Genomic DNA, 23,465 nt, shown 5'->3' on the forward strand with positions numbered 1-23,465 from the left:
CAAAATACAATACATGCTTTGGTTTGTTGCTTTAGATGTCGTCATAGTCTTGCTGTGCCCCCCGCTCTGCGATTGGTTCCCTAGCTGAAGTGAATATTAGATCCATGGAGTCCAGGCTGCCTAGTAGCGCAAATGAATCGTGCACAAGGCAGCATGGTAATACTCAGGCTAGTACCTCACATTTGTGCAATAACAATTAACAGTTTGAATGCATAAATATTAGGATATCTGCCTTTCGGTTGAAATGTAATGCTTACAAGAATCTGAATTTGAGACTATGCAATAAAAGCTACAGTACGTGTGTGTGTGAGAAAGAGGGAGTGTTGATTTATTTAAGCATAAGCCCCGAGAGGCCGTGGTTCATACTGTATACTAGCACAGCTGAGGGGCGTTTAAGCCCCCCTTCGCTGTTCTAATATAAAGTATAAACCACAGACTTGAGTGGCTTATTGCTTTTCTAAAACGGTTAGTACGTTGATCTAGCAAGATTTCATGAAACAAAGGCACAGCAACGAAAAATGTAATGATGTATTCATAGATAATCATATATTCCCTCCATACGAATGGTTGCCATGCAAAAACGAGACGCAGCCACTCTTTTGTGCTATTTGTGGTAGCGCATTACTATAGAATGAAATGCGGTCAAGCTGTGAGGTTATGCTTGAATTACATGCTTCAGGACATTCCAGCTGTCGTGTGAATGTGGAAATCGTAAATCAAAGAGGGATAACTATATTGTGTGGCGCAGTAATATCATCACTATTGCACTTTCAGTTTCACTTTGGAGTGAGGATATTACCGTGCAGAGTCTAAGTGCTCCTGCTCCCAATGTTATTCCGCCACACAAAAGTTATCCCTTTTGCCTGCTTACAAATGCACCACGTTTTATTTTGTCTCACCATACTTGGTCATGTGACTACTCATGTAACTGTATTTTAATAGGGAAAACATGGAGGTGTTTGGTCGCTTCTAACTTCATCTCTGTTTGGATTCTAATGAATGCATTGGGCTAGCTTAATGCTATCAAAGTTGCGCCGCGCGCCAGAGCCAGTGAGTGAGAGAGTGGAGTGAGAAAACTCCTAGCTAATACCTTTTAGTGTGATTTAGGAGTACTCTTAGTGCTAAGATAAAAAATCTTTGTGAATACGGGCCCTGGTAGTATCCACACCCAGGCAGTCTCTGTCTCTCACATAAAACTGTAATGAGCATACTTCTCTTTTCTCCATTTCTTACAACAACTACATAAACCATTTTGTTCTTGTTCATTATATTTAATTTCTCATTTACACTTTCGAATACTCCTTGAAAGTCTGCAAATGTGGGGAGACTTTAGAGTTTCCGACTTTCCGACTACAACGTTTGCCAATTTGCAGTACCTTGTGTTTCTACATGTAGCCGGGAAGATCAAGCAGCAAGCTCGCAAAAAACCAAGTGCATATGGACATAAACAGACAAACACAACACAAACAAAAACACAAGCGCAAACACAGAAAAGCATGTCCCTTTTGAGTCAGAGTCACCATGTGTCTTTACCTAGTAGGGAACTGGGAGAGGGACTAGGAGGCTGTGGGACAGAACTGCCTGTACTGGTTGACTTTACACTGGCCCCTGTGGCCTCTCTCTCCTCCCAAGGGGCTGCTTCTGTTGCTGTTGTTGTTATTGTTGTTGTTGTTGTTGTTGTGGTTGTGGTTGTTGTTGATGTGGTGGTGCCTGGGAATGTGATTGATGTTCTGGTGGCTCTGGTGGTTGTTCTAGCGATAGCTTTGGGTGCTAAGCTGGTGTGTGTGGTGGTGTGCAGCGTCCCTGAGGTGGTCACTGTGCCATAAAACACACACACACACACACACGCGCACACACACACACACACGCACACACACACACACACGTTTGTTTTACAAGCTCTTTCTTCACAAACATACACTCTCACACCAGCAGTCATGTGCAAACATGCAGTGCGATGCAAGCTTACTGTAGCATAGCAACGTGTACACTGTAAGCCACCTTGGGTATACTCACACAAACTCATTTGCTCTTGCGCACACACACACACACACACACACACACACACACACACACACACACACACACACACAGATGAACCTGTTAGCAAATTTGAATATGCTCTGCAGGTTTGTCCTTTTCCGAATCACCAAAAACTCAGGAACGCACACTTTCATTGGAACTGAGTAAACAACTGCATTTACATTTCTGGAGGCTTATAAAACTATTTGGTAAGACTTCAACAAAACACACATATAAGTTTAATTTCACTACTGGCTACGCCTGTGGAGGTAGTAGTGATATGGCAAGTTCAGAAAAGGGCAGGTAACTAGCTCCTTTCCAGACAAACCTGAAGCGCAAACTCAAATTTGCCAACATCGTAATGCCAACATGTTAGCTTCACTCAGGCTAACAATCGCTAGCATGCCCAAAGACAATTGCAGGCATACAGTTAGTGTATGACAATGAGCACTACAAGACTAGAACACAAACACACATACCGTAATTTCCCAACTATTAGCCGCGACTTATACATTGATTTTGCAAAATTGTCTTCCGCTATTAGGTTAATACACAGAGGCAGTTAATATGGTATTAATATAGTTTTGTTTCTTTTAACTTGTATAAAACACTGTCCTGCGGCTAATACACAGGAAATTACGATACACCACACAGGACAGTACCATTAACCTAAAGAGAATTACAGACCAGGGGTGGTTGTTGTTTGTGCTACAGTAGGGAGTGGCGAGGTCTCAGTCGAGGTTGTGTACTCGGGAGTCGTTGTTGTTGTTGGTGTTTTCTTCGGAGTGGGTGCTGTAGCAGACAACTCTTGTCATTAGCCAACCAGACTTCCTCTCATTCCATCTCCCTCACATCCACATAAACACACACACACACACACACCCACACCCACACACACATTTTCTCTCACACACACACACTCTCTCTCACACATATACACACACATACACACACTCATAAATGCACTCACACACTCAAGTAAGCACACATGCACTCACACACTCAAGTACGCACATATGCACACACACACACACACACACACACACACACACACACACACACACACACACACACACACACAGCATGGCATGGGTGTAGTTTCAGATCCAGATCTAGCGCCCAATCTCTTTCTCTCAGTCACACACACACACACACACACACACACACAGTAAAACTACATAAGCTGCACTCAGGTTATTTGCTCCAGAAACCCAATCACACAGTTAGGTTTAGTTAGTTAGTTAGTTAGGTTTATTTTCACACAGGGATTGAAAAGGATTTAATGACCTGGATGAACATTTATTTGGGAGCATCTGAGAGGCAGTGTGATTTTGAAGAAAGGGTGTTGACATTTGAGCTCTATCACCCCCTTCCACTTCCCTAAAACACTAATGTTTTTGGCAGCATTTCACCATTGTTTTTTAACACACACACACACACACACACACACACACACACACACACACATACTGGGCTGCCAACAGAGGTTCAATCTACTGAATTCAACTAAATATGTTCAGAATCGCAGGCGTTACCTTTTGTTCAACACAAACATACACACACACAAACACTTTCTCACACACACACACACAAACACACACAAGCTAACAGCTCTTACCAGGTTTAGGTTCAGATACAACAGGTTTGGCTGAAAAACAAGAGAGACAGAGGTTGATGATTTCTTCACAGCTGCCCACTGGCTTGGCAGGAGGATTACCGTGACCTCGTGGCCTCAGTGCTTCAGCAAACACTTTCACTCAAAACATTCTCAAATTAAAGGTACCATCAGCGATTCTAACACCATGCCCTAACCGGACGCGATGCAAGCGAACAATTCGTTTAATTACACTGTTTTCAATTGGAGTGTCCTGACTGCAAGCGGCAAAAGCACTTAGATAGATAGATAGATAGATACTTTATTGATCCCCAAGGGGAAATTCAAGATGCAACTTCGATGCAATGCAACGTTATCAGAGAACTTTTGTTGGACGCCCAGTTTCTATTTTCTTCCAGTCACTCACTTTGCTCTGCTATTTTGACTGAGAAATATTACACAATAGAAAGGCATATTTAACGGATTCAATGCAGACAGACAACATTGACAGTCACTCGCTCAGATCATGTTAGGACATGGTGCAAGCGATTTCTGAGCAGTCACACTTTTTTTGGTCACTTTCAGCAAGTATCTCCTCACAATCAATCTGCTAGCTGTCCTTTCCACAAGCACAAGCTGTTTTTTTTTTTTTAAAGATAGAAAAATGTCTCTCTGGCACAGCCCTGGTTCTGTGAAGTGTAAAACAAACAAAATGGAGCGAGCCTGTCGCCCAGGTGGGGGATGAAAGGGGAGTTTGAGGAGGGAACTGGGTTGGGATGGGCTCGCTCTCTGGTTGGTGTTTGGTTCAAATATCAACGGACGTGCCGTCATCCTGAATCGCTGACTGTATCTTTAATAATAATAATAATAATAATAATGATGATGATGTGACAACAACAACAACAACAACAATAACAACAACAACAAACCGCAACAGCAGGATAAAATGAGTGTTGCTACAATCTGGTCCACTGACCTGCTACACAGATTAGGTGTGTGTGTGTGTGTGTGTGTGTGTGTGCGTGCGTATGGGAGAGAATGACATTAGCTGTGCCTCAAAACCAAAATCCAACCTCCGTCCAGTGACTGTGGCAGTTTGTGCACTCATCCATAGGTGTGACATACAGCTTTATTTGTGTGTGAGTGTGTGTGTGTGTGAGAGAGAGAGAGAGAGAGAGAGAGAGCGCACGAGAGAGAGCATCTGTGCTGCTTTGCTGTATGCATTGATGGGTCATCTGTTTAAAGCAGACTTGGGTGTTTTCACCCCTGTCTTCATCAGATTTGTAGATCTAAGTAGTTCTAATCTAAAGGAATACACTATGAGTGCCATCCAATGCAAACGTTAGGGATCCTCACAGTCATCTAGTCCAGCTCATTAGCATAATTCAAAAGAGATGTCCAACATTAATCAACTGCAACGGCACACTGTGGCGTATTGATTAGACTGATTGATTACCTCCACCAAGGAGGTTATGTTTTCATTGGGTTTTGTTTGTTTGTTTGACTCTGTCTGTCTGTTTGTTTGTTTGTTTGTTTGTTTGTTTGTTTGTTCGCACGAGAACTCAAAAAGTTATGGATGGATTTTGATGACATTTTCAGGGAAGGTCTGAAATGACCCAAGGAAGAAACAATTAAATTTTGGGAGTGTTCCATATCACCGTCTGGATCCAGGAGGCGGTTGTGTTCTCACTTGACGGAGGTTTGCGCTCTCTGAGTGCTTTTCTGGTTGATTTATGCTTTAGGACCAAATAAGTGAGGATTTCATGTGATTAAAGGATAGGCTGTACAGTAGTTTGAGCTCAAACATCAACAGCCTTTTGTATGAAGGTAGATTTGTGTCTTTATTATTCAATCATAAAAAAGTGTGCTTCAATCAAAAAATATATCTTCAATCAAAAAAACATTCACTTCTGTCAAAGAAAACACATTCAATCAAAGAAAAAAAGTGTTTGAATGAAAAAAAAAATAGAGACAAAAAAAAATGCCTTTGAACACCCTTTTTCTTTGATTGAAAATGTTTTTTGTGACAGAAATGAAAGGTTTTTTGTTTAAAGCAGCTTTTTTGATTGAAGTAATGTTTTGTGTTTGGGCCATAATATAGGTAGGACATTTCATTTGTGTCTTTATTATTCAATAGAAAAAGATGTTGCTTCAAAGAAAAAAAAAAATCAATCGAAACCCCAACTTCAATAGAACTTTAAAAAAAAAAACTATTTCAGTCATTGAAAAAAGTTTTTGAATGCCAAAACTATTTGAGACCCAAAGAATTGCATTTGAACCCTTTTTTCTTTGATTGAAAATGTTTTCTTTTCTGGAGGTGAAAAAAAGTTTTGAAGTGTTTTTTCTTTTGATTGAATCATTTTGATACAAACGTCCCACAGAGGGCGGATGCTTTCCCATTGGCAGACATATTTGACTGACAAAGGTCTAAACCAATCACGTCTTTCTGACCAACACGTTACACTGACATTCAATAGAATCAATACCTTAATGTCAGTGTAACGTACACGGCAACAACGAACATTAGTCAACGCTGACTATTGTTAGCAAACTTTATGTAATCTAAACATTTAACAGAACATACGTACGTATTACAAGATAACAATCATTTGAATACTGCTTCATGTACTTACCAACAACTCCACCACAGCTCTCTTTAGCCTAGTCCCTGGCTTGCCGGTAACCATAAATTCTCTGCCAGGACTTGTTGGTCAGAAAGACGTGATTGGTTTAGACCCTTGTCAGTCAAATATGTCTGCCAATGGGAAAGCATCCGCCCTCTGCGGGACGTTTGTGTCAAAATGATTCAATCAAAAGAAAGAACACTTCAAAACTTTTTTTCACCTCCAAAAAGAAAAAATTTTCAGTCAAAGAAAAAAAGGGTTCAAATGCAATTCTTTGGGTCTCAAATAGTTGTGGCATTCAAAAACTTTTTTCAATGACTGAAAAAGTTATTTTATTTTTTTTTAGTTCTATTGAAGTTGGGGTTTTGATTGATTTTTTTTTCTTTGAAGCAACATCTTTTGCTATTGAATAATAAAGACACAAATGTCCTACCTATATTATGGCCCAAACACAAAACATTACTTCAATCAAAAAAGCTGCTTTAAACAAAAACACTTTCACTTCTATCACAAAAAACATTTTCAATCAAAGAAAAAGGGTGTTCAAAGGCATTTTGTTTAGTCTCATTTTTTTTTTTTTGCATTCAAACACTTTTTCTTTGATTGAATGTGTTTTCTTTGACAGAAGTGAATGTTTTTTTTGATTGAAGAAATTTTTTGATTGAAGCACACTTTTTTATGATATGAATAATAAAGACACAAATCTACCTTCAAACCTTTTGTCACAAGATTGACTCTGCCTGTGAAGCCTTTCCGTTTCAGGAATATTTCTCTGTGAAAACGCTCACTCACACAGAACAGTACAACATTAAACCAGAATCTCTACTGTGGTGCCTACAGATCAGTGCCTTACCGATACAAATCAATTTCAGTTTTGAATCCCAGGTGTAGTTTGATATGCATACGATCTGACTTGATGTTCCCGCTTTCCTCGCAAAACCAGGTTCACACTCGTAACGCAGTTTGTGGCCCACTGGAAACTTGCTGTTGGTTTGTGCTATCGGTTTGGTGTGGTTCAACCGTTCCGGAGGTCCACAACCTACAGAGTACAGAAAGTCAGTCAGATAACAAAAAATAAACAGTATAGCCCAGTATTATTACATTTGTCACGACTACCTAGCTCAGAGTAGCCATGACATGAAGGGAGACCACACCGTTTGTACCATTAAATCAAAAAATACTTATTAAAGCTAGTGCTGCCGCGATTAATCGACATAATCGAACTAATCGATTATGAAAATTAGTCGATGCCATTTTTTTTAGTCGACTAATCGTTTTGCTATTGACCCCCTATTTATTTTTGGTCTCCCGTCTCTAACGGCTGTAATGTTATTCATTCTGTTATTAACTCTACAAAAGTAAGCTGATATTGATATGAGCATATCTATATCTATGGCTATATGTCATGTTTTGGCCCTTCAGTTGAGTTAAAAATAAAATGGACACAACAAAATAACGAAAACTTGATTTTTTTTAAAGAAAAATAGTCGTTTAGATTAATTGACTAATCGAAAAATTAGTCGAAAGATTAATCGTTAGAAAATTAGTCGTTAGTGGCAGCACTAATTAAAGCATAATCTCAATCAAGAAGATTATCAAGTCAGTAAATGAGAAGCAATAAAATAATAATGAAATGTGTTGTCTAGCCCAGGTAGACCAGAAAATAGACAGCTTCCCCTTCAGACTCGGGGGAGAGAGACTGTCCAAACTTATACTGTCAAAAGGTGGTGTCAGCACATCCAGCACGGCAAAGCTGGGCGTGACACATTATGTTGAGATTGCACCTGTTTCAACTAACTAGGCTTCATATACATTTCATCACAGCAATAAGCCCCACAAGGCTGTGATATATTGTAGACTCGCTGAAGGGTATTGGAAGGCATGCTGCAATAGACAAGTGGCTACAATAGAGGTAAATCAAGGTAGAGTATATAGTTACAAGGATACAAGGATGTTTATTAGATGATTACTAATGTAAAGAATGCAGTGAAATTGTCAGTTCCTTCGCCTATTGTGCATATGGGGGGGGGGGGGGGGGGGCAGGATAAGTGCAAAAAGCATTAAAGTGCATGGGGGTAAGAGTAACGGCCAAAGTATACTCGACACACCCGATCTGTCGCGCGATAATGTGACGTCAAAATTACGCAATTTCCTGTGTCGCGCGCCAGATTTGAGCCTCGCGCCAACGTGTCGTACGCCGAACATTTGATATCAGGGGCACCCGCCAACCTTGGACGACAACTAGGAAGAGATTGAAGCCAAGCTCACGGAGCCAGTGTCCTTCTACAGTCATCAACCAAATAAACCACATTCAGGCATTATCATATAGCCTATCCCTCATCTTAAATAAGCCCATTCATTTTTAAAACGACTGTAGTCATGAAGTTTGAATAATAGTCAGTTTGAGAAGTTAACTTGGCTAGGCTGCAGCAAGAGTTGCCGTTCAGATGACTGATTTGTTTATAGTCGTGAACTAGACGTTGGATAAGTTAACAAAGTTACCAGTGAGAGTTGCAACAGGAGGAATTAAGGGGAAATTACTAAAACCGAGGCACATAAGCATTCCAGCAAAAGGTAACGAAGAGATTTATTTTCAACCAAGGATATCTGCTAAGACCTAAAAAAAAAACTCTTTCCACTTAGGGAGATTACACAAACTCATCTCATTAGCTAGCTGCACACACCTTAGAAACTAGATGGTAATCCTCCAGTTGTGCAAGCTAAGTCTGAAATAACATCAAAGAAGCTAGTTGCTATACTGCCATTAACGTCAATGGATACCATGCCTCCGTTCAGGAGAATACTGCAAATAGTGTCGCGACCACCACGCAAGTATGCATGGTTACAACGTTCCCTGTGACGTCATATTGTCCCACGACAAGTCAGGTGCGTGGACTGTACCGGCGCCTTAAGAGCTCCAGGGGGTGAATATGTTTATGTGTGTGTGTGTGTGGGGGGATTATCCTAACGGGGATTATCCTATCCTTAGCCTGTTTGATTTGCATTTAGCTCAATGAGCATCAAACAGGCTAATAGGCCTACAGGAAAAAGCACCATGCCAATCTCTAGCTATGGTGAAGGGTATGTGATGATGTGGGGCTATTTAATTCCAACGGCCAAGGGAACTTTATCAGGATGCATAATATCCTGGATCCATGAAATAGCTGGCCTTAAAAAATAAAAAACTGCCTACCCCTATGTTAACCCTACAGTATGTGTTAAATTCCCATAGGGTTACATTGGGGGTCAAATACTTCCTTCCCCCTAGCATTTAAGAAGAACATTTATTTATCTACGATACATTCTTCAATCACAAAGAAAATTGGTGTACTTAACGATTTTATTTTCTATTTTTTTTAATTAAGACATTAAGATCAATTGTCAAATGATGATTTTATATTCCTCTTTTTAGGCAACTTTAGCATGGTATCAACTACATTTTCTCCCCACTGGATATCACATTGTAGCCTACTTCTAAGCATTTTGTTGTGTATTGTCATTGTGCTACATTGGGGTTAGCGTTTAGGAGTAAAGCTATGGGAATTTACATGCACTAATATGCATAAGAAAAGCATTTGCACCTGTGTGTGTGTGTGTCTGTGTGTGTGTTTATGTGTGTGTGTGTGTGTGTGTGTGTGTGTGTGTGTGTGTGTGTGAATCCAGCTACAAAGTCAACATATTGTCACACACAAAGCTTGCTGACAAGCAGTCCGATCTGGCCCCAGAGTCCATGTTTGTGCTGACCTTTATCTCCCCGGCCAGTTCCTCATTCAGACTCTAATCATCGCTTCATGTTCTCTCTTTATTTTCTCTTTGTCAATCTCCAAATAAATATTTCCAACTCTCTCTCTCTCTCTCTCTCTCTCTCTCTCTCACACATATTTGTTCTGTTTTTCTCAACACCATGTAATCTCTATATTCCGTTTTCTCAACACCCCTCTCTTTCCCTCTCTCTATTCCCTTTGATGGAAAGGCATGTAGAACGTTCATCGCCCTCTCCTTATCCCATGTCTCATCCCCCTCTCTCCCCTCTCTCCCTCCCTCTCTCTCTCTCTCTCCACTCCCTTTGATGGAGAGGCCTGTAGAATGCTCATCACATTCTTGTTAGCCTAATCAGAGAATACCACCCCATAAACCACCTGACACACTTAACTCTTTAAGCACCAAAGTCCCAAAATTGTGACAAACAGCAACACTGATTAAAACAGACGATAGATCCAAGCACGGTGTCAAATTGGCAGACATCCAGAGCTTTGATTCAAGCCCAACTATGTCAACTAAAGCCTACCTAAAGGCTGGCTTACATTGCACGATTTTGGTCTGTTTTAACAGTCGCCGACTACTTCTCCAAAATCGGGCGGAAATCTTGCCAGTTGTACTAGAATCTCGGCGCGCTCCCGTCATCTAAATCGTTTAGTGTAAGGTGCCAATCTTAAAGGTTTTAAGTCTGTCGGAGTCAGTCTTTTTCTAGTTTTGCCGTTACGACAATATCAAACATGTTTGATATTATCGTAAGTCTTTTCAGTCGTGGCTCATGCAAATAGTGACGTGAACATTAAAAACCAATAGTGACCTCGGTCGACGAACACGAAAACGGAAGGGGCAAAATAGGCGACAGCTGTAGCCTGTATGATTATTTGTTATTTCATTTCTTATAATTTATTAGTCGGCTATTCTACGTGACAGAACAACTCTATATCTGTAAAGCCTACCTTACATTGACAGACTTTGCAAAGATTTGGAAAAGATTTTTGAAAGACTACTGTCTCAGACCCTCTCACATCTAAAGACAATTCATTGAGTTTCTAGTCACAGTCTAGTCACAGGCCAGTCTCAGATTAGGATTTTGCAAAGACTGTGGGTCACTATTTACAAGACTGCTGCTAGATTCCTTCAAATTATTTCCATCGTGCAATAGGCTACACGTCATCATCAACAGGAACTCACATGATAGCCTACTCATATCAGTCATTTTTTCGCGTTTCTGCAGCATTGTTTGATGTGTGACATCACTAACAGATATAGAGTTGTTCTGTCACGTAGAACAGCCGTCTAATAAATTATAAGAAATGAAATAACAAATAATCATAAAGGCTACAGCTGTCGCCTATTTTGCCCCTTCCTGTTTCATGTTCGACCGCGGTTACTATTGGTTTTTAATGTTCACGTCACTATTTGCATGAGCCACGACTGAAAAGACTTCCGATAATATCAAACATGTTTGATATTGTCGTAACGGCAAAACTAGAAAAAGACTGCCTCCGACGGACTTAAAACCGCTAAGATTGGCACCTTACACTAAACGATTTAGATGACGGGAGCGCGCTGCGATTTCAGTACAACTCCCAAGATTTCCCCCCGATTTTGGAAATTTAGTCGCCGACTGTTAAAACAGACCAAAATCGTGCAATGTAAGCCAGCCTTTAGTGATGTCACACTATCAAACAATGCTGCAGAAACGCGAAAAAAATACTTTGATATGAGTAGCCTATCATGTGAGTTCCTGTTGATGATGACGTATAGCCTAGTGCACGATGGAAATAATTTGAAGGAATCTAGCAGCAGTCTTGTAAATAGTGACCACAGTCTTTGCAAAATCCTAATCTGAGACTGGCCTGTGACTAGTCTGTGACTAAAAACTCAATGAATTGTCTTTAGATGTGAGAGGGTCTGAGACTGTAGTCTTTCAAAAATCTTTTCCAAATCTTTGCAAAGTCTGGCAATGTAAGGTAGGCTTTACATTGACAGACTTTGCAAAGATTTGGAAAAGATTTTTGAAAGACTACTGTCTCAGACCCTCTCACATCTAAAGACAATTCATTGAGTTTCTAGTCACAGTCTAGTCACAGGCCAGTCTCAGATTAGGATTTTGCAAAGACTGTGGGTCACTATTTACAAGACTGCTGCTAGATTCCTTCAAATTATTTCCATCGTGCAATAGGCTACACGTCATCATTAACAGGAACTCACATGATAGCCTACTCATATCAAAGTATTTTTTTCGCGTTTCTGCAGCATTGTTTGATGTGTGACATCACTAACAGATATAGAGTTGTTCTGTCACGTAGAACAGCCGTCTAATAAATTATAAGAAATGAAATAACAAATAATCATATAGGCTACAGCTGTCGCCTATTTTGCCCCTTCCTGTTTCATGTTCGACCGTGGTTACTATTGGTTTTTAATGTTCACGTCACTATTTGCATGAGCCACGACTGAAAAGACTTCCGATAATATCAAACATGTTTGATATTGTCGTAACGGCAAAACTAGAAAAAGACTGCCTCCGACGGACTTAAAACCGCTAAGATTGGCACCTTACACTAAACGATTTAGATGACGGGAGCGCGCTGCGATTCTAGTACAACTCCCAAGATTGCCGCCCGATTTTGGAAATGTAGTCGCCGACTGTTAAAACAGGTCAAAATCGTGCAATGTAAGCCAGCCTTAAAGTGTGTGAATGTAGTGAATCACACAAGAAGGCGATGGAGAAAGTGCATTTGTTTGTATTGACACAAATTGAAGCAAATCTATCCATAGTTTTAGCGCAAATTGAAGTCTTGGATCTGTTATTCACCTATTCTGATTCTGAAGGAGATATCTGCCTTTTGGAGATCGATCGTCTATTGACTATAGTCACGGAGCACGTGTAAATAGTGGTGCGTCTTTGCGTGTGTACGACAGTGTCCACTAATATCTATTTCGACCCTTTTGACCCAGCATACACTATATTGCCAAAAGTATTGAGTCAATTGCCTTGACAAACATATGGACTTAAGTGTCTCTCAGCCTCCGCTCAAATTCATCCCAAAGGTGTTCTATTGAGTTGAGGTCTGGACTCAGTGTAGGCCAGTCAAGTTCATCCACAGCTCTTAACCACTTGAAGAATAGCTGTCCTTGCTAGCCTGTAGTAGAACGATCCCTTAACGGGTCACTTAAATGTTTCAAACCAAAAGAAACCACTTAATGCTGGCACGTCCTCAATTTTTTGAGTTTCTTCCACCAAAACCTTAAGGTCTCATTTAAGTCTGTTGACACGGTCACCGTTACACGAATGGGGAGAAGGGATGGGTCCGGGAAAATATCTGGACATAACTTCGTGCCAAGTCATCTAAATGTTCAAGTGTTTAATACGTTTTCAGGTGGATAATGGTGCCCGAACTAGTATAAGTTTTGACGTTGACCGCGAACATTTTTTTGGCTACAGTCAAGCGCGAACCACTACACTGGCAGTGAATGAGACTGGAAGCAAGCCTGTAGCGCATGACAAACATAAACACATGACGCCACAGGTTTTTATTTGGAAGAAAGAACGCAGCCTACGTTTGTATGTTGGCAATTTGTATTCACATCACAATACTTAAGAAAATATAATATTATTTTATTGCATTTGTATTGGGTGTTTGAAGAATAATAGGCCTAATTTTAAAAAAAAATCGGTCGGTCTTAACGCAATTTGCAACCGGCAAGTCGGTCGGACTAGAGGGGGGAAAAAATAAATATTTGGGTCGGCCCTATATTGACAGGGTCGGTCGGGTTACGGCAAACAAGAATATTTTTAAGGATGGCCTGATAACTCTAAACAGCTACTCTTGTCAGATGGCCATTATACATAATTGAAAAGTTGAGATTCCAGGCTTTCAGAAAAGGTATGGTTTGCCACCTTTTTGGTAACGACCAACCCCTCTGGCTCACGGACTAATAGGTTATTGAGAATGATGACTTTCTCTTCAGCATTGTCTAGCCATTAAAACGAGGCAATGAAACAATGTAACGTTGACTGCAAAGATTGTGCAGACTGTTGCGATTGACTGGCACACGATCACACACACACACGCAAAGCATATGTCGGAGGCTTAATGCTAGTTTCTACATGGGTTTAGGTAGTGATCGGGCTATATTAAAACCACACTTGAATAGTGGTTGGTGAAAACCGGGACATATTAGCGTCCCGACAGGCTTTTGTCGGGACTCGGGACACGCCACTCAAAATCGGGACTGTCCCAGGAAAACCGAGACGTCTAGTCACCCTACTGTATGCGTGACAGAATTCAGATCTTAGCGCAGACTTTGTGAACATTCTGAGCAGGCGTCACAGTAACTTATATCGCTACAAACATTTCCATCACATTTATGTAAGGGATACACAGACACACACACCTCTATCACACACACTTATACTGCACACACACGCACGCACACACTTATACTGCACACACACACACACACACACACACACACACACACTTCTATCACACACACACACTTATACTGCACACACACACACACACACACATCACACATGTTTCTCGGTGCCAGTGGAGATCCCCACCCCCACCTCCCTCTCAGGTGACAGCAGCCGGTTTCCTGATCTGTGCTCTGTGCCTAACGTACCCTTGGGCCGACCACAGAGGGAGAGGAGACTCGTGTGTGTGTGTGTATGTGTGTCTCGTTGCGTAGGATCTCACTGTCTAAACTCCCGAGTTGTCTCGCTGGCACGAGGCGCCAAGTTCTGCAGCGTCACACTGACATCATTCACGGAACATGCCGGTGTGTGTTCTACTGAGCTAGGGGTTTCTCTGGGTATGTGTTCACACCATTAAAGTGAATGGGAGCTCCCTCAACATTCTAGAGAGCCGTGTAATAAGTAAGGGATAATGTATAGAACGCCGGTCATTATCGGAAAATAATTCCCGACAGGATGAACTGAACCCCGACGCGCAGCGGAGGGGTTTTGCTTCGTCCTGAAGGGAATTATTTTCCGACAATGACCGGCTTTCTATACATTATCCCGCTTATTATACGGCTACTTGCCAAAACGAGAAGAAACGTACCACAATGTGTCTTTAGCAATGACTTAGCTACCGTTTCGTGGCTTCCGCTAACGAAAGAAATAGTTCGCCACACAGATAGAACGTGACTGTTGCCATTGACAGCGGTCATTATTTTTTTCAGAGGTCCTCTATCAAGAAATGATGACCGGTAGAACGTTGGGAAATCCCATTCAAGTCAATGGAGTGTTCTACTTGCATTGTGAAGAGCCGTATAATAAATCGATTTAACTCTCCTTAATCCACCTCTGGCGAGCGAATGAACTTATCACGACAAAACCGATGTTAGGGCGATAGAAGTCCTTTTCCATCACGTGTCGCACTAACTTTTGATGCGCATCGTTTTTTAAGCGAATTAACTTTTTAATGGAAAAAGGGGTATAGTCTCAATCTGGCCACCCCTATACAAATGTGTAAATATAACACAGAACACTTTCCTGGTAAGTAGCGCAAGTCTGATGACTGATGACAGTGTGTGTGTGTGTGTGTATGTGTGTGTATTTCTGCGTGTACGTGGACTTTCCTGGTATGCACTGTACCAACAAGGACGTGATAACACTTCAGTCATTATTTATAGCTGAAGTGTGACACATCCTCGATATCTACCTCACACAGTGTGTGTGTGTGTGTGTGTGTGTGTGTGTGTGTGTGTGTGATATCTAGCTCACACCTTACATGGAGGTGAAGCAGCACTTAGAGCGTTCATATCAACCCTGGAGATCTTTCAACGTTAGCTTGCAGAGCAGGTGCACTTGTGCAGTCGCACCTGCAGTGTTTCAAATACCTACAGTACAGGCTACTCTTGCCTGCATTGTGTGTGTGTGTGTGTGTGTGGGTGTGTGTGTGTGTGTGTGCGTGTGTACGTGGACTTTCCTGGTATGTACCAACAAGGACGTGATAACACTTAGGTCATTATTTATAGCTGAAGTGTGACACATTCTCTATCTACCTCACACAGTGTGCGTGCGTGTGCTCATGTACTTAAAATGGATGAGTGTATTATGCAGACACAAATTGTGTCTGCATAATACACTCATCCGTTTTTTTAACATTCCGATACCCTCCTAGCCACACCCAGAACTTGTGTGTATGTGTGTGCACTTATCTGTGTATGTGTACGTGTGTGTGTGTGTGTGTGTGTGTGTGTGTGTGTGTGTGTGTGTGTGTGTATTCAGTGTGTACTCATGCTGCATGCATGTATGAGTATGAACATACACACTTATCTCTGTGCGTGTGTATGTGTGTGTATTCGGTGTGTACTCATGCACACACATGCTTGTATGTGCACGAACATGCACACTTATCTGTGTGTGTGTGTGTTATGCCACTTGCTCTCATTCTGACCCTGTTCTTAGAGTTGTGCGTTTATGTTTGTTTGTCTGTCTGTTTGTTAGCAAGATAACTAAAAAAGTAATGGATGGATTTCGATGAAATTTTCAGGGAAGGTCAGACATGGCCCAAGGAAAAGATTATTACATTTTGGGAGTGATCCATAACACCGTCAGGATTCCGGAGCCGTTAATGTGTTTCGCTTAGTGGTGTAATGGCATGGTATGGCCACGTGGTGGCGATCTGAATAGTTTAGGTTCAAATGTATGACAACCTAGAAAGAACAATACAGGCGGAGGTCTGCGCTCTCTGAGTGCTTTTGTAGTTTAGATTCAATTTACTGTGTGATGATACAAAACGATTAGAGACGATCACACAACCAAGCTCCAACTTCCAGTGTAGCTCGGCTATCAGCAGAGCTGGGAATGAAGCAAACATCAGACTCATGCCAAACACAACAGCCTTCCTCAATTGACCCTCTAGGCCTTCGCTGTTCCCCATGCATCCTCCAAGGACTGCAAGAATGTGGAATTGTGGCATTTGCCACCACAAACATTCAAGAGGAAATTTGTGGATTTGTTTTTGCTTGGCTGACTGACTACAGAAGTGATCTTCAAAATGGGAAAGATTTTGGAAGGGAAAATATTCATGAAATCAGTGTTAGCCCTGATAACGCTCATGACATCAGCGTAGCCCTGGTAACCTTTATGACATCAGTGTAGCCCTGTGAAGTTCATGACATTAGTTTAGCCCTGATAATGTTCATGACATCCTCATGACTTGACTGGCCTTGCTGTGTAGCAACAAGTTCAGACGGGGCCACAGCTATGGCTGGAGATAACAGCTCTAACTGGGGATAACAGAGGAGCAACAGCTCTCATTACCCAAAAAGTCCCGAATGCAATTTTCACACGCTGTATGCTCGATTGCTAAGTGCTTGTGGTTAAGTGAATAGAGGATGCTTAATAATAAAGGATGTACAGTACATTTGATGTAGTACTGTCGATGGGTTCAATAAAGGGGGGTCTTGGCCAGAGCCTAGTGGTATTAGGGAGGCCTCGGCATGGAAACGTTTGGGAACCCCTGGACTAGACCAATGGCATTAATGCAAAACCAACAGCCCATAATCAAGCAACAGGCCTATGTTGATATCGCTGAATCAGTGTAGGTATGTTTTGGCTGATTCTTTTGCAGATTCTTTATGTTCATGCTTCATTTGTAGAGATCAGAAAGGCGGATGCGCTCAAGCGCTCAATTATATAAATTCTTTGGGTGTGCGTAAAAAGAAAATAAACTAGTTTAAAGAAAGATAAACGCACTCTCAAATATATTCTTGTACTTATATTTATCCTGACAGCATGTACAAGACGGACACGTTTCGGCAAACAGCCGTCCTCAGTGTCTTCATTTTGTAGAGAGGCAGTACAAGAGGTAGAAAAATCATTAGCAATAGCAGGGACAGCAATAACTGAGGCAGTTGTGATGGTGGTGGTTTCTAGCTCTAAAGTGATATATAAACGGAAACTGAAGATACGTTTCAACTATAGCAAAGTTTTTTTTTTAATCTGATAAGCCAATGGAGAGAGAGAGTGACAGGAAGCGAGTATCATTGTTTTTCTTCTGTTATGTCCTGTCTCACAAACACTCCATCTGTACTGCGTAGGTGGGCCTAGACAGGCCAAGACATTCAACTAGGCCTTGCTGTCTCAATCAAATAGTGTTTTTGTTGTCAGACAATGTTATTCAAATAAGAAATGGAAGCATAGTGTTAGTTCTGCCAGGAAGCCTTAAAGGAACACTTCACCATTTTTTGATATTAAACTACGTTATTCGCTTAATTAAGACGAGTTGATGCATACCTCTCACGTTCAATGCGTGCACTCACTGGCTCTGGCGCGCGGCGCAACTTTGATAGCACTTAGCTAGCCCAATGCATTCATTAGGATCCAAACAGAGATGAATTTAGAAGTGACCAAAGACCTCCATGTTTTCCCTATATTAAAATACAGTTACATGAGCAGTCACATGACCAAGTATGGTGAGACAAAATAAAACGTGGTGCATTTCTAAGCAGGTAAAAGGGATAACTATATTGTGTGGCGGAATACTAAGCGATTTTATGACTATGAAAAAGTTGCATAGGGTCTCTTTAATATGAAAAAACGGTGAAGTGTTCCTTTAATGCAACATCACTCATTCATTTGTTACTTCTGACCAGTCGCCAGTCTGCATCAGTCTTTATAATGACATGACTTTGCACCTGCCTGCTACCGTGCTACATTCAGGTGTTGTCAGGGGGAAAACTCACAAAATTAGGTTGGATATTGAGGTTTTGCATTGATTTGTTGGTATCCTTAGGACATCTAGTGATAATTTCTGGATGATAACATTAAGTTTAGATGGTGGAAAACATTGTATTGCCATATTTCCAAAATGGCTGCCAAAAAACAACTAATGGAAAATAAGAATAGCATATCTCCACACATTATGGGTCAATTTTGATAGTTTTGCTGTTGAACCATACGTTTTCTGGGGTAATGAGTCCATTTTGGGGTGAATGAAGAAGTTGAGAGTCAAATTGAGAGTCAAGGTGATGCTAATTTCAGGCCAAAAATGCAACAAAAAAATCATCTCAAATAACACTTACTAGGTTTTCAGAACAACTAGGTTGTTACTAGGTTTTCAGAATTTGGTCAGCATCTCAGGCAAGGTCCGCCGTCAGTCAGAATTCTTCAGAGAGCTTTATTCACGATATTGGAGACCTAAGTTATGTGGCTAACAAACGCAGTCTGATGATACAATACAAAGAAATGCATACAGTCTTGACTAATGACATCCCCATATGCCACCTAGTCGATAATACAACAACAAGTATCCCCACAAGGTTGTATCACCAAACGTCCGCCATATGTGGTATGTTTTCATGTCTGACCTGATGTCACTGGCCCAATCCCGAAGTCTCCCATACACAAAAGAAATGTATTTTAATATATTTTTGGGTGTATGAAATATATGTTGAATATATTACAATATATTTGTCTTTCAGACAGCTTATAACAACATATTCTGAAATATATTTGAAATATATTGTGATGTAAATTCACTTATATTTGACATATTTGCGATTTTTAACAGGTGAAATATATGTTTAATTGCACACCGCTGTACCCATACACAAAATAAATATATTGGGCATATATTGTCAAGATTGTGTTAATATATGTCAGAATTTATTTTTAAATATATTTCTAAATACATTTATAATATAAGTTGAAAACACATTCAAATATAGGGTGAAATATATTTTGAAATACATTTTTGAAATACATTTTTGAAATATAATTTGAAATACATTTTTGAAATATATTTTGAAATACATTTTGAAATATATTTCTACATACATGTACATACAGGGTGAAAATGTATTAAAATAAAGGGTGACATATATTTTAAAATACATTTAAATATAGGGTGAAAATACATTTGAATATAGGGTGAAAATACATTTGAATATAGGGTGAAATATATTTCTAAATTTAAATATAGGGTGAAATATATTAGCCTGAATGCCAGACCGAAGTTTATTCCCACCCAGGGACGTGCACAGGGGGGTTGCTCAGGTTGCTCGGGCAACTGCCCATATGCCCTTCTCGACTCATGTTGCCCTTCCGAGGGCAAACAATAATAATAAATCGTAGGCTACAATGGATGCAGAATTTCATGTGGGCCTAGATTTTTTAAAAATCACAAAGTAAAAGTAGCCTCATTCACTTCCATTGGGGCACCGAGAGCTAAAGTCAGAAGGAGGGCAAATTCTGTTTACGTATAGGCTACTGTTGCAGCGCTTCACGCGACTGGCAACTGAGTTGAGCCTGCATGACAGTCTATCGCGGCCCTCGACGAAAGATATTGTCGCGGTTGTCTGGTGAGACCGACTGCCTCCTCAACGTTGTCGGAAAAGGTTAGTTTGTGATGTATAACAAACTAACAATAATCATCATGAAGTTGTATGATATTAATTACAATCTCCATAAATCCAAGCTGAGTTTGCTACGTTTAGCCTAATCAGACAGCCTGCAAGCAGACAAGCAGCCCGTTGTCCCATAGCAGGCTAGCCTACTATTTTTTTTGGTTTAGGCATAACAGTTTGTTTCTCACATTTCGTTTTAGCAAGAACAATGAATGATGGAAGTAGCCCAATGCATCACATTCATTATTTCATTCAAAATGGTTGAATGCCTAAATCCTATCACTAGGGTATTGAAGTAAAAATGATCACTGAAAAAAATCAGGAGAGGGAGAGACAACTCAAGTAGGCAGCAAAGGGTAGCACATCAATGCAGGGTTGGCTACGAAAAAGCCAACCAGCAGGTGAGACAGAGACTATGCACTGTGATAAAGATGACATAAAGATGACAGTCTTTAGGCGAATTGATTAATTAATCAGACTCATATTTTAGCCTAGTAATGACAATTTTTCATAGGCTAAGGATACGTTACATCTAAGATGAGGAGCAGCCACAAGCCCCCAGACCCTGGAAAATGTGGACCAGAATGAGGCATATAGCAGATAGGCCAAGAGATGAGTTGTGTTTTTTTTTTTTTTTTTTTTAAGGGGGGGGGGGGGGGTACCCTTTTTTCAGGTCCGAGCAACTGCCCCTCAAAATTCCTGTGCACGTCCCTGTCCCCACCTACAGTACATCCTTTTTCTGCAGGGAACTTCGGTCTGGCACTTCTTCGTTCGGCTGCTACTATTCGAAATAGAGGTCTGTTCGGACCTATCAAATTGTCAGGGCGGGCTTTACGTGATGATTGACAGATGATCAGCAGTGACGTTCACAGCTGCATGCGTCCTCGTTCGACGATTTGGGTATGAGACCGTGTTGGCTTAGGTTGATTTTGATTGCAATAGAAACGCTATGGCTATGAATGCATATTTTTTTCATGCAGTTTGGCCTTTCGTTTAGCTTAGCTATGGAAACTGAGGTTTTATCACGGATTCACACAACTATTTCTGAACACTTGGACCAACGTGGATATGTGGGAAAACTTCAGTTTCACTTTCACCAAGTTAAAACAGCATGTTTGCGTGATGTTGTTCCCGTTTGTTTGAAATGTGTTTGCTCGTTGGGTTAACGACACACTTCCCCAGCTGTTCATTGCATATTTGTACAGTTGAAGGAATTATTTTTAAAAACGAAGGAGGGGAAATGTTTTCCATATAGCCTACCCTGCTACATATTTCGTTGTCTTACATTTCGCTATCAGGTGTACAAGATAGATAGTGACAGCGCAATAACTCAGTGTTTCCCACACATAGACAAATTTGTGGCGGTGCGCCACAGATTCAGCACCGGCCGCCACATATTGCGTTTCGTTATTCTTTTATTACATTGCATGTAAATGCAATGTACTGTTATCCCTGTTCTTCTTATTATTATTATGGGGATTATTCTTCTTCCGACCAAAATCAAACGCTAAAACCACTTAACCGTTTGACGTCATTCAAGCACTCATACAAAGGTCTTGTAACGGAGATTTGACGAATGTATTTTTCACAGTTGTGAACTTTATACTTTTTAAGATATTTACGATAAAAGAATTAAAAACTCTCATAGAGTTAACATTGAGAAGCTTTGGCGGCAACGAAGCCTCTGTTACGTCAGTGCTCAGCTGTCCGTAATCAAGGATCCACCACTGCGCTAAACCAGGCTGAACCTGAATGTTATGTCTACTCATTCAGCTGTACTGTAACCCAGGACGTTGTCGTCTTGTCTCCTGTTAGGCTAGCTGCTACTCCTTACATTTGTTTCTATCATTACAGTAACCGGTTTGCTCTCGGTAACGTTATCAACAGCTGAAGACAATCTAACCTAACGTCAACGTAAATTAACACTCTATTTAGCTAACGACAACCAAACTTGCTCCAGGCTAGGTTTAACGTCGGGTAGGCTGCAAGGCCAACAGGGCTTACACAAGGGCTTTTAGCCATCTCACAGAGCAGCCTATACGACACCGATCTTCACCCAACGTTTTAAGTGAAGTCCAACCTGATAGACATTTAGGTTCAAGCCTACTCACAGTCGTTTGTAGCACAAACTGCATTGCTATATCATGTTTACGTTTGTTTGTTAGCAAGCTAGTCGTTTCAGCTATAGGGACTTGCCAGCCAGGCAATCATTTAAAGCTTTCGGTATCATTCACAAATTAAAAACCTTTGTTAACAGCTTATTGTGCATTCCTATTAGGACAATCACACACCTGGAGACACTTCGAAGAACATACTACATGTAGCTCGTCATCCTGTAACATAGCCTACATAAGCTAACGTTACATTTATATGGCTCTGATCCTACCTGTTGCTGCGTCATCGTTGATTGGCGTTGTTTGAGATTGTAGGTATTCCAATTCCTATTCTGTATTCCAATGGTGTCTAAGTCTAGCCTATGGCCTAGGCCTACCTTTAACCTGCATTAGTGTAGATATGAAGGCTATAGCTATCCTACCAGTCGTTTCAATGTAGGCTACTGAAGTGTCAGCTCTTGCAACTCGTTTGAAGTTGGCAACTTCATGTCAGTCTTTTAAATTCTAATAAATGAAGAGTTATTTTCCATAATAGCCTATATCCACAATTTTGATGCATTTTCATATATCACTTTTTAAATGTGACTTTTCAGTGGAATTGTAATTGGGTTATAGTTATTTATCTATTCTTCTGTGTAGCCTAGTTGTCTTTTTAACTAGGCCTAATACAATGTTTTACACAGTCAGCAACCTTTTTGCATTTACATGCAATGGTAATTCCTTCCATGGAATTACATTTTCTAGTTTATTTATTTATTCTTATTTTGAAACACGCAGCATTCGTAAAGCTGAATTTCCTTTCCCTGCGCTCCCTCTCTGTCACTCGCGCGTCTGTCTCTCATACACACAAGCACGCACAGCCCCTACCCTCCGTGCACACAGCGACTGTCTGTCTCCATGAAAACCAACGAGATCATCCCTGGAAGCGTGGTCGGTGGTCGCACTGATGCACCTGACGCTGCTCGGGAAGAAGCATAAAGT

At 40.8% G+C, this 23,465-nt stretch overlaps 1 protein-coding gene across 7 annotated transcripts in view; it reads right to left on the reverse strand.

Moving 5' to 3' along the window:
- Positions 1 to 23,465, reverse strand: part of LOC134062668 (uncharacterized) — a 40,832-nt gene that overhangs the window by 9,882 nt on the left and 7,485 nt on the right. For 2 of the 7 annotated variants that reach the window (XM_062518765.1, XM_062518764.1), the window contains 4 exons: positions 7,094 to 7,279; positions 3,641 to 3,670; positions 2,710 to 2,814; positions 1,534 to 1,815 (listed from right to left, as the gene is read on the reverse strand). In XM_062518765.1, the coding sequence (XP_062374749.1) occupies positions 1,534 to 1,815; positions 2,710 to 2,814; positions 3,641 to 3,670; positions 7,094 to 7,279 (603 nt within the window). The remainder of the gene's footprint in view (positions 1 to 1,533; positions 1,816 to 2,709; positions 2,815 to 3,640; positions 3,671 to 7,093; positions 7,280 to 23,465) is intronic. The other 5 variants (XM_062518766.1, XM_062518769.1, XM_062518767.1 and 2 more) reach the window with 5 other exon arrangements.

The sequence above is a fragment of the Sardina pilchardus genome, chromosome 17, assembly GCF_963854185.1.
Source record: "Sardina pilchardus chromosome 17, fSarPil1.1, whole genome shotgun sequence".
Classification (NCBI taxonomy): Eukaryota; Metazoa; Chordata; class Actinopteri; order Clupeiformes; family Clupeidae; genus Sardina; species Sardina pilchardus.